The sequence below is a fragment of the Glandiceps talaboti genome, chromosome 7 (genome assembly GCF_964340395.1).
Source record: "Glandiceps talaboti chromosome 7, keGlaTala1.1, whole genome shotgun sequence".
Lineage (NCBI taxonomy): Eukaryota > Metazoa > Hemichordata > Enteropneusta > Spengelidae > Glandiceps > Glandiceps talaboti.
The window spans coordinates 14,520,041-14,532,920 of NC_135555.1; the positions used below are offsets into that span (position 1 = coordinate 14,520,041).

The following is a 12,880-nucleotide window of genomic DNA, read 5'->3' on the forward strand; positions in this document are numbered from 1 at the left end:
AGCTTACTGTCAACTCCACACACAGGATTCTACATGTACTACTAGAGAGGAGAGACTTTGACGGGAATAGTAGGTTTCTGATGGGGAGAGGTGTTCACAGTCGAACACAGCACAAAACTGAGAGAGGGTAATCAGTCTACAGCACAAAAATGCACAATTTGTAGTTTTGATATCTTTGGTTTGTGTATTTTCATAGACAAACTTTGTTTTCATTTTTATGTTTTGTGAAGCGCAATGGCAGTTTATTGGCATTTTGGATTTTGGTGCCATACAAATTGTTATTTTATCCTATCTTTATTTTGAGATAGTAAAACCCGAAAGTCTCTGGGCTATCAGAAAGGAGACAAGGAGACAGAAGTAACACGGTAGTGTAATGAATACATTGGAAGTATAGCAACACAATAAACTGTATGACAAAGACCAACAACAAATTAATATTTCACTCAAGACCAACACATGAATTATATAATTTGAACAGAATAGTGTGATATTTATTACCTCTATGCACATATTTACAGAAAGTAGAATATAAACCGTCAATCTAATGAACAGAAAAAAATATATATTTGGCATAGACTTCTTAATTACAATTAATAATGGATAGAGTTATGCACACATCCTGTCATGTTAAAACAACTCTGAAGTTAAATGATCATATTGAATAAATTTTTGAAAGTATAAAGTACTAGTTTTAAAACAAGAAGTGGACGGAACTGAAGTTTTCATGCAAGTATATTAACATTGTAAAATGCATTGTACTTCCATACACCCTACAAGATGCATACGTCTACGGTTGTATCTATGTATAATTTGGTCAACCCAGTGTCGATGGCTTTAACAACCCATATTTCAATGCATCTATGGTTCCTATTTTTGAAAAATCATTGTACATCTTGGGACTAAAAAAAATGTCAGACTGGTTATCAAAACATTTTGTATATTTACAGACAAGGTTGGTGTTTATTAATATTAGACCAAGAGCTAGCTGAAAAAATTGGCAACTCAGAAAGGTAATGTGATTATAAGATCTGTTTTCAAATCAGCTGCTGTTGGCTGCAACTGAAAGCATAAGATCAGAATATGACAAATTGACTAACCACACAGAGTAAGTAATGTCTGGTATGTAGTTTTACTACCATACCAGAGAGACTATAGAGTTTGAATTAGGCAACACAAGATTTTTTTTATGTCTCACACAAGGTTTACTGTTAATAATTACACAAACAATAGCCCAAAAGCATATAAAATGATACGTTTCATCTCACTGTGAACAAATCGACATCCTGTTGTTGAATGAGACAAGGGAAATCAAACACAAAACTTAACATTTGTGGTTAGTGAGATACAATGCAGCATAGTACACATGCGAACACTATCAGTGTCTGTACTTTGTATAATTTGTAACAAAAACATAGTGTGAGATGTAAAAAAACATTGTGTCACCGAATTGAAAGTCTAATGTCTCTCTGGTTAGGTAGTACCTTAGCACACAGACAACTGAGAAGAAGAAATGTTGACAATCTGTCTTGATACTTGTCTGTGCGTAGCATCAGCCATAGATAGGAGTTTTTAAGCTGTGAATTATATTATGTACAATGAAATTATATTATGTAAATTTACACTACAACTGACACGGTAGGTTAACAACTTTATTAAATTATACATATTAACAAATTAAGTGTGTTATTTTGATTGAATGGAAGGAACAGTATCTAGGAAAAACAAAATCTTGCCCATAATAAGTGGCAGTCCACAGACTGTGATAACAAAACATATTTTGACATAATATATTATAAACTCTCTCTTCAGGACATTGCAAATGTTTAGTTTAGATCCGTTAATACTCCGTATATATAATTTAATACCATGTATTGTCAATGCTTACTTCAAAGAGGACTTCCTGGACTTGGAGCATTTCAATAAACGGTTTCTCAACACATGAATCAATACGTATATGTGGCCATGTGAATATGACATTGGTTTGTATGCAGATAGTATGCTTATTTCACTCCATCCCTGCATAATACTGATTTTTTTTATAAGTATACATGTAGCTGGTCTTCTGTTTTTGTCGTTGAAATCCTGACTGGTTTTGACTCAAGGGAAAGCAACTCCGAAGAAATCATGGCCAGGTGAGTTAAAACATTTATATGAACACAGTAATGCTCTGACTGGTACAACTCCTGTTGAATTTGATGTCTTCAGTTCCTGTAAACAAATAAAGTGTTGTATGAAGTACAAATTTATACTCGATCAGTTTTTACTTTCATACACATACACGTACACATACACATACACATACACATACACATCATAGACATACACAAACAGAAGCACATACACATCCACAAACACATACACATAAACAAAGACATTAAACATAGACATACATAGACAGACATACACAAACACATACACATACAGAAGCATACACATATCAAAGAGCCCATACACATTGACAGACATGCACACACACACACATACACATATACACCCACAAGCACATGTACATAAATACATGTACACATAAATGCACAAACAAGAACACATAAACACATACACATATAAACAAATGAATAAATCTCACAACTGTTCATTAGAAAGGGATAAAAAAAAGCCCCTCACAAAAACATGAACCATTGAGGTATCCTTATAAACATTTTTTTACAGTTTTGTTATGTTTTTCCAATTAATTTACGATTGGAATTCTAGTGATCAAGTAACAAGCGTAATACATACTAGAGTAATAATTTAAAAGTAATAACTATTTTTTTCACATTTTTATGTTGCTGATTATTTGAAACATTGCCAAACAAATTTTTTGGGTATATTTTGAAATGTACCACAATGGAGATAACAGTGTTTTTGTTCGGCTCCATCTGATAAAAAGAGTAACGAGAGAATGTTGCCTTACCTTGTGTACATCTACAAACCTCACACACTCTAACCATGTATTGAGGAACGATTCACCACACAATGCACATTTACTTGCTTGCGCTAACATGTCACGAACATTGGGATAATGTCTGAGAGCTTTCCTCAGGTACGACCATCTAAAATAGTTGAAAATCACATGTATTACTATAGTTATAATTGCAAATATTTATTTAATCTAAAGCAAAACTATTTGATATTGTAAATGTTAAATTATTTAAATGACATTCTGTGTCTACATTACTCATTAGAAATGTACATTATATACTTTACAGGTTATAATTTGCATAATAACAGTTTGAACATCTGGATTAATACCTACCTGCATCCAGTAGTTAGTGATTCATTGATAAAATGTACAAATGTTAAAAGAAGACAAATATACTCAAAAGTATGTTTTACAGAACTGACACAGTGCAGGTAGGAGATCATTTTTCACTAATTGAAAAATTCTGATACTTTTATGGGCAGTTCAGGAATGGATGAAAAATATGAATACAAAATATATGAAAGGTTTTGTTGGAAAATCTTACTGGGAAAATACTGACAAAAATAAATGGAATAGAATCTTAAATATTATGAGTGTAAAGTTTACTTTTCACAAAGTGGCGAAAATATGATTTGAAATGTGCTTATTACATCAAGTCCCATGCATATTGAATACTGTGGAAGAGAAAGCATTTGTAGTAGTTGGACATTGCAAATTTGTAATGTATGGTTTTAAAATTACAGTGACACTTTTCAGTATTAAAATGAAAGTTGCATGACATTGGCTTAAATATGTTTTGGGTAGACCGAATTGACCAAAGTTACTGAAACACATCATGTGATCATTCATGTAAAAGTGCAATAGAAGGAAGTGAAAAAATGCCTAAAACCAAGATAGAAAACACTCACAAGACTGAAAGTCAAGAGGGCTTTGTAAAATTTCTAAATATTGGATATTCAAATTCTAAAAGTTGATACCAAATCACATCCAATGAAGATATACATGTATAAGTGGACAGGCAGATGTTGTCATGATGCAGTATTGGCAAGCAAACTACTAGGCTAAGATACATCATGTCGTTAGGCCCTTATCAGCCTTATCCTCACACTATTGGCTGATACTCGGGCAGTCTAACATGTCGTACCTTACAGGTAAGCAAACTACAGGTACACATCAAACTACATCAAATACATCCGAACAAAACACATTACTTACACAAAAACTAGCATCTAAAACTACATCTATAATAACAAAAAGCACTACATCATATTCAGATAACTTACGCTTCATTTTCTTCCCAAAACATTTGATCACCATATCTAACCAATTTGCGTCTATCGTAGCATGCGGCAATAAGTAAGCAATTAAAAGCAAGGAGTGGTGTGAGCATGCACAGGTTACAATAAAAAAAAATGTTAATTGGTATGTAAATTATTAGCATTAGAATAGCAAGCATAGCAATATAATACAATACAATACAATAAATTTGTCATTAGTAGTCTTATGGTTTAAAATGAAATAAGTTCACCAAAAAACAAAACAAAAAAAAAAGACAAAAAAAAAACCCAGACCGAATCACGTATCACAGTAAATAGTAGCCTGTTTATGCTGCTGTGGACATACATCATTATCTGGTCTTACTTTCCTAGCCCCCATTTCCACACAAACGAGGGCTAGGGAAGTCTGACCAGCTAATGGTGTATCTCCACAGTGCCATACACAGGCTAAGTAAACAGTCACTGCTAAGACCTGTATTAGTAACCACATATCAATGATATATGTGTGTGTTAAGAAAAAATTATGTTACTACATACGTTAATATGCAAAGAAAAACACAAAAACATACTGTTTGTTCTTAGATATAAAAACAATGTTATTTCCTGATTTTAAAGATGTAAAACATATTAATGTTAATAACTACATATTATTAAGCAATATCATCATTGTATTTTTCATCGAACTGAAGGCATTATGTTAATAATTTGCTCCATAATGATGAAAGCAAAGCAAAAACTTTCATTTTAAATCGTCAAAGTGGACAAACAAAAATTCAAACAGCTGTTTATTTTCAGGAGAGCTTACCTGTCCTTGAGTTCTTTTAATATATACCTGGCAACAATTTCCTGCAAAGAAAATATTGAATTTGCGAGTTAAAGTTTTGTGGATGTGAAATCACCTTTAGTTTAGCATAGGTACAGTCTCAGCTTTTGTTCAGGAATATTGTCATAACATTACTTTGTGTGCAAAGTTATGCAAGGCCATGTTGTTGCTGACAGTGAGATCAAATAACCACTCTGTGTGTTTCTCATCAATCCATCATGTTCTAAAGTACAAGTTGTTAAAACCCTAGGTGCCTGGCATGATGCCAACAATATCACTGCAACTCCAACACAGGGTGGAATTGTTGTCATCAAACAGTTTATGAGCTAATACCCCACTGTACAAATCAATGATTTGAAACCTGTAGTAACTACAACAAATATACCCATTATAAAGTTAGTTCATTGTGTGTCTCTGTCTAACTTTATGCAAACACTCAATGTGTTTTTAGTGTGTTCTACTTCAAAGACCATCTGTTGATAGTCTCTGACCACATCACACATCAAGTGTGATCTGACCCTCTGACCACAGTAGAGAAAGATTCAATGTGTACCTACACTGTTCAGCATCAAAGACAATCTGTTGACAGTCTGACAACATCACACACCGAGTGTGATTCTAACCTTCTGACCACAGTTAGAGGAATGTTCTATACTGTGTTCTGCATCAAAGACAATCTGTTGACTGTCTCTGACCACATCAAACAAGTGTAACTCCAACCCTCTGACCACATTTAGAGAAAGGTTCAGTACGTGCCTATACCATGTTCTGCCTCAAAGACTATCTGTTAACAGTCTGAGCTCATCACACATCATCAAGAGTATAACTCTGACCCTCTGACCAGTTAGAGAAATATTCAACGTGTGCCTATATACTGTGTTCTGCATCAAGGACAATTTGTTGTGTCTCTGACCACATCACACTTCAAGAATTATTGTCTCTGTCCAAAGTGAGAAAAATGAAATATTCAACGTGTGTGAACTGAGTTCTGCTTCACAGACAAAGTGTTGACAGCTAAGTATACATATAGTTGCTCACTACATACTTGGTTGGATGCAGTGTACAAAGAATTGTATGCATAAAAAAAGTTCCCTTGTGCCGAGCCCAAATGTAGAAATAAAACATTTTAATTTCAACCTCATTGGGAGAAAATTCTTGCCATTTTTACCAAATTTGTATATATCGAGATCTCTTAAAGTTCTGGCCTTCCAACATAGTGTGCATGCATTCGCTGTAGTTGGAACTTATTATCTTTTTATTCAACAAACATTACTGAGGTGTTCATTGTAAGTATTTCATTATCCATGTACACCTTACCTTGAGTGATAGTATTTCTTCTTCCTGGACGGAATGAACTGGCAGTTGCTGTAATAATGGGTTCTCTTCACTGTATAGCTCCCGTAATGGAAGTTTATTCAACTAGAAAAAGACACAATAGAAGGAAATATAGCTTAGATTGAGTAAAGAAAATGACAACTGTAGGTGTGCTAGATGGAATGAAATGTGAGTCACACAGGTAATTACTTCTGCATCTCAAATGTCCTCTTCTTGAGAAGTAAATTACGCAGACTGTGGATATTGGCAATGTACCAAAACAGTTTCTCTACTTGATTTCAGAGTTACTACATGTGAAAGGACAAACCGTAAATATAAATGAGGAACACACTCGATCACTTTCCTGCTTGTATGCTTAAAATGTGAAAAAGCATAATTCAGTAGCACAGCATTCAGTATTTTGATACTCGGTTTTAGATTTGATTTTACGATACTAGTCAGTCATTATATCAAATGAAACAGTTTTTTTTAAAAACATAAAAAACCTGTGCAGTTGCAGTAAGTACAGCCTTAACTTGGACACGACTTCCAGTACTGTTTTGTAAAGCAAGTATTGTCTTAAAAATTTAGAAGTTACTCATTTAGAGTTTGAGTCTACTTTTTATAAGTTGAATGGTTTTCAGAACCTCTTAAAAAATCACTTCTAATGTACCATCACTTTCTTCTCTTTTTGTCAACAAATACCACAAATAACTCTCCATGTCAAACTGATTCATTAAAACAAATATACTCTCATCTCTCAATTTTTTTTCATTTACCTCTGTCGGGAAAATCCTGAGATCATTGGCTGCGATATCAATAACTCGTAATTTGTACAATTTGCCTAACCCTTCCGGCAGCTCTTTTATCCTATTTTGCTGTAGAAAGAGTTTTCTAAGATTAACAAGGAATCCCATCTCTAGTGGTAATGCCATAAGGAGATTATTGGCTGCGTGTAGTTCTTGTAGATTACTGAGTGCACACATCTCTGACGGTAAGACTGTTAATTTATTTCCATCAACACTAAGAGACTGAAGTTTGGTTAATCTGAAATTGAAAAAAAAAGGTCAATGAATCTTCCATCTTTTATTACAAATTTAAAGGAAAAAGTGACATTTTCTCATTGAAAAAAATAAGAATAAGAACATAAAAATGTTTTTTGTAGTAGTAGTTGTTGCTGTGTATGTGTGTGTGTGTGTGTGTGTGTGTGTGTGTGTGTGTGTGTGAGTCTCGCTTTGTGTTGACAGGCACGTACATTTTTTTTTTTTGGGGGGGGTTAAAACAAAGTTTTGCTGGGCCATGGAAAACACAGTACTATGAGTAAAGAACATCTCCATTATCAGTACCAAGGTGCATCTCCTTGATTAAATCGCACCTGGCCATGTTTACAATGGTCGCCTTCATCTTTTAAGTGGTACCTAAAAAGTACTTAAACTATAAACTCTTTAAAACCAAAACCCTTCAGCAAAAAAAGTGATGTTTTTCTCCCAAGCCCTTGGTTATGAGGTGTGGGGTGTCAATAAAAAAGATTCAGTTTCCAGGTAGATTGAGATTTCAACCAGGAATGTATGGAGGAATTCTGACAAAGAAAAGAACCCATTGTATTTGGTAAATTGCCCATACAGTCTGCTAGGCAATGCTCCACACCCCCAGGCTCCATAACAAGTCAACTTTTGTACAATGACTTATTGTACGCTTGCGAGGGGCTGGCACTCTCTGAAAACAAAGTTCAACTTTTTATATAGCATGGTCCATAAAGTTTGCTTTGGTCCAACTCATGGGCAGCAGAGACTGATGATGATGCATTGTTCATTAAAGTATAAATTAAACTTATCTATCAACTTACTTGTTTATTCCTGCTGGTAGCATCTTCAACTGATTATTATTCAAATTTAACAATATCAAATTTCTGAGACCACCTACGGAAAGAGAAGGTGAGAGACTTACGTTAAAAACAAGATACACAACATCTGTAGTTATCTACAGATGTCATTGTGTCACTGTCACACACACACTCACACACACACACACACACATACACACAGACACACACACATGTACATGCACACATACACAAACGCACATTCACACATGCATACATATCATGCACACATACACATATGCACAGACACAGACACACATAGGAACACCTTTCTAGTGATGCTAGTATACCAGTTACTGTATCTTGAATGGACTAACGATAATGAAAAACTGACATGCTATTTGCATGTGTTTGTCTTTTTTATTTTTGAGATCTTAAATTTAAATGTAAGAAAGATGAAGAAATTTAAAGTACAGAAAAGTTTTACATCACCAACCCTTGCTTCTAGTAAGTTCTACATATAACAATACACATAGCAACAACGCACCCACTCATCAAGTATAAAGTTCCCAGTATTGAATTCGTACACAATATATTTGGGTATTCATCAATCAAACAGAAATTCATCTGTGTTGGTGAACCATAGTATTGAATTTAATTGAAGTGTACAGTTGAAAGTTTATAAAGGTAAAATAAAAGTTGTGTTTGGAAGAAAAGTTAAATTCAATACTAATTACTAAGTCTATATTTGGGTATTATTACAGAGAAAGCAACACTTCAATTTATCTTACAGCACCTCAATGACATGGATGGGATACATTACAGTAACATAATCACTGCAGTCATGCTCACTGGTTTGTTTCCCTAAAGTAAGTAGTAGACTTTTGACAGTTACATGTTACTTGTCCTTATTTCCACTGTGTATAGTAAATAGAGCTAAACAGGTACAATCTTAAATTGTGTTTTTCAATTTTGTTTTGTTTCTGTATGTGATTTACTAGTCATATCTTCTCTAATTTTTTAGTAGTGTATGTATTTTAATTTTCTGTTAGTGCTGCTCCTAACATACTTAGTGAGACCCTCATACAAAAGGGATGCAATGAATAAATTAATTAATTAATAAATTAATAAAAAGTAAACAAATTAATAAATAAATAAGTATGTCACCATAAATTTGGTTGATTGTAAAATTTTCAATGCAGACCCGTTTGACAAAGATGTTTAATATCACCTTAAAATTAGAAGCATTGTAAAGTCACAGGGGGGTGTGTGAGTGTGTATTGTGCTGGTGTGTATAGCATTCACACTTGTTGCATTCTTTTCTACAACTTGTATTGTCAGGCTAATTGGATTGACAAGTATGAAAAAAAAGCACATTATAAGATACAATAGTCTGAATCTCCTGACTAGATGCACTCTTGTGACAAACTAATCATTTGAAGTCTTTGTGTGCTTTTCCACCCCCTACTGTAACCTTTGGCAAGACCTCTAACTATATTTACATATAATAGGGTTGCTTTTTAAAGAGCTTGTAAGAAACAAGACAGGACTGAATAACAACTTTTTGTTGTTGTTTTTGTTCAAGAATACCTTAAAGGAGTTAGTAATGTATTTCAGAAATGCTAGAACCATATACACTAAGTGACAGTATAACCAGTAATGCCTTCTTTTTGTTAACTTTATGTGCAATGACAAGTGATCAAAGATGGTGAAACCACATACATGATAGATACTACTATCTAGAAGTCCTGACGCCACAACAATGTAAAATATGGAACATCTAATTACAGCTTGGCTGGTGTAATCATTCTACTAGCTACCTCCCATATCAAAATTCAGGTACCGGATTTTGGAACCAGGGCATTTTATCACATTTCCCCTTCTCTCGGCCTGTTACTGGAGCTATCATAACTTTAGCAAAACACAGAGAGGGTTCATTGTCTGTGCAAAAACATTGTACAGTAGCATTTTGATTAACTTTCCACTGATATCATCAAAATGCAAGTACACGCAAGGGTCTATTTCCCATTCTGGAAGATTTAACAATATTGTTCCACCCATTGCTAAGATTTTGCCTAGTCTAGCGTGACTGTAAACAGGGCAATAAAAGTTTGACACTTGTTGCTTAAATAATAAAATGGAAGAATAGAATAGAAACAATAATAAAAGTTTTGCAAACTCTGAGATATCTCTGTGTATTCTTTTCTACTCACACTTTAGCTCGACATGGGGACACAGTTACAGAATATGTCCCTTTAAGGTTGTTTTGAAAAATTCAAACCTTTGACAAGTACCGTATTATCATAGACCGAATACCAACTGCAGCAGCTTGTAGACCCAAGTGATATGGTTATAAATAATGAATGAACTTTTGCATAGTAGAGAACACACAGATGACAAGGTAATAACTTATTTACAGTACCCCTGGGGGATGTTTTCACTCACTCAGGTCTATCCTAACAGTTATTGCATAAGTAGGATTAACTTCAAAGTACTGTGTAAGTGAGTAATGGATTGTTAAGTATTAATTGTGAAACGGTTTAAGAGCCAATTGCCAAATTCTCTAATGTAAAGTATTAAATTATAATGATGCCATTGGGAAAGTTTGTTGTAGTACAATACCTATGCCATTGATTCCAAGTAATGCTGGAGGTAGTGTGGTTCATAAATATTGGTTGGCAAACTATTAGCTTGCTATTGGAGATTCGTGAGTACATATGTTGTTCTTTAGCAATACTCTATATGTGAAGTAATCTTTAGCAGCATAGCTATTTCAGATTTTCGTTTTGTCATGATGGTTTGAAACCTTGGAAACAGAGAGTGAATTGATAGCAAAGTTTATGATGTGTGTGTTGAGTTCAAATTCAGGGAACCCTGATGAAGATGTGTGTATGAGGGTGAGGAGTAAGGGGACAGGTGTGTGGTTTAGGGATATTTTACCCTTAACATTAAGCATACCAGACATGTTTGTGCTATTAACAAGACTTCTGTAACACTCATACAGACTCTCACATTGGAAAATTTATCTTAGCACCCCAAACTTAATGACTAGATTCCAAGCATGTGGTAGATAAAAAAAAATATATCATAGAACTTAAATGTTCACTTACCTAAAACTTTTGTATTTAATGTTGTAATTTTATTGTTGAAAAGATGTAGTGTTTCTAAACTGTGAAGATTTCCTAACGGCTCTGGTAATTCCTCTAATAAGTTATTACCCAGATTAAGTACTGTTAACTGGAAGAAAAACATGACAGTTAAAAACAAATAGTGCGGAGTAAAACTGTGACATAACTTAAAATAAATATACGTTGTCAACATTTCAAAAACCACTGATATGCCTAGAAGACTTCGGTGAACAGTTTACAGTTGGATTCGCCCCGAGTAACTGAAGCATGCAAAATACATTCCACTTAAATTCTTGTACACTGGACTGTTACCTAGTGAATACGAAATTTATCAATGTTGGATCGGGCTATAGAGATTGGTATCAGATATATTTATTGGTAAATTTACTCCAATGTTTATGCACTGCCAATGTTTTCCGACGTCGAAATTTATATTTAATGACCTTATCCACGTAACGTATGGGAAGCTTATGTGTTTCCCGGGTACTGCACAACGCGATCACCGATGCTCAAGATTGTTTGTTTTGGTACAAATTGGGTGCAAAAACAAGAACTACTGTGCTTAAAATACAATGTTTTGGAATCGAATGTGCGGAAAAAAATGAGAACGATAATCACATTTAAACTGTATAATAAGTGGTCAATGTTTTTTTTCTGCGAGTATGGATTGTTCACCCGTAGGGCAGAAGTCGCGAAATTGATCGGACTCGTCATCAAGGGCGGACTCCGTACCGTGTGTGTACGTACGTGTTGAGGGCTTCGGTGAAGCTTGAATTTTAATGAAACCCTACATTCATCTAGGACATCGTGGGAATTACTCGTCAAAAAAACAGGCCGAGTTCATGTACCTGCTCAGATACGGATGTGCCAGACCACATGAGGACTTCTTGAAATAACACACTGAACGAGTACAAATAACGGTGAAAGACGCACAACTACATTGAATACACGATACGATAGCTACGACGTGAAGTTGAACGTAAAAATAGACAGATACTCACATTCGAAAGAAATCCTAACTCTTTTGGCAGGCTCGTAATTTTGTTGCTTTTCAGATTCACACCAGTCAAACACTGGAGCCTCCCAATCACTCGAGGAACGGCAACAAGTTCTTTGTTGGCTAAACTTAGATTTTTTGGTTGTCCCTTCAGAGCACGAAGCAGCATAGCGTCCGCCATGATCGTTTACTTTGGTTGCCTTTGGTTGCCTGAAATCTCGTCTTATCTCACGAGATATTGCGCGAATGAGTCACACTGGAGTAACTAAATTGAACAATCAGTCATAACATGGCGACGCGCTGCACTTGGAAAACGTGAATTTTACGAACTTCTTCGAGATTATTTATCTATTATAATATAGTTCAGAATATATATTATACATTACAGATCGATATCTTATCAAGCTTTTACAGTTGGTTGAGGTAGCCAAGACTTATTGTGTCACCTATTCACGGAGGGAATCCCTCGCGCAACGTAAATGTGACGTACGTCGGATATCAGTCGTGTTGTTTTTGTTTCTTCCTGCAGCAGCGCGAAGATTTAATTTCGCCGGGTGTGACATTTGTGCGATATAACTCACCGAAGTAAGTCTCTG

General features: G+C 34.7%; 1 protein-coding gene across 1 annotated transcript; it reads right to left on the reverse strand.

Annotated features, from left to right (window-relative positions):
* Positions 1 to 491: 491 nt before the first annotated feature.
* On the reverse strand, positions 492 to 12,468 carry LOC144437723 (uncharacterized). The gene is made up of 8 exons (XM_078126731.1): positions 12,289 to 12,468; positions 11,270 to 11,396; positions 8,184 to 8,256; positions 7,117 to 7,384; positions 6,341 to 6,442; positions 5,006 to 5,046; positions 2,915 to 3,053; positions 492 to 2,208 (listed from the first exon to the last, which is right to left on the reverse strand). The coding sequence occupies exons 1-8, from the start codon at positions 12,463 to 12,465 to the stop codon at positions 2,098 to 2,100; spliced, it is 1,038 nt and encodes a 345-aa protein (XP_077982857.1). The 5' UTR covers positions 12,466 to 12,468; the 3' UTR covers positions 492 to 2,097.
* Positions 12,469 to 12,880: the final 412 nt, after the last annotated feature.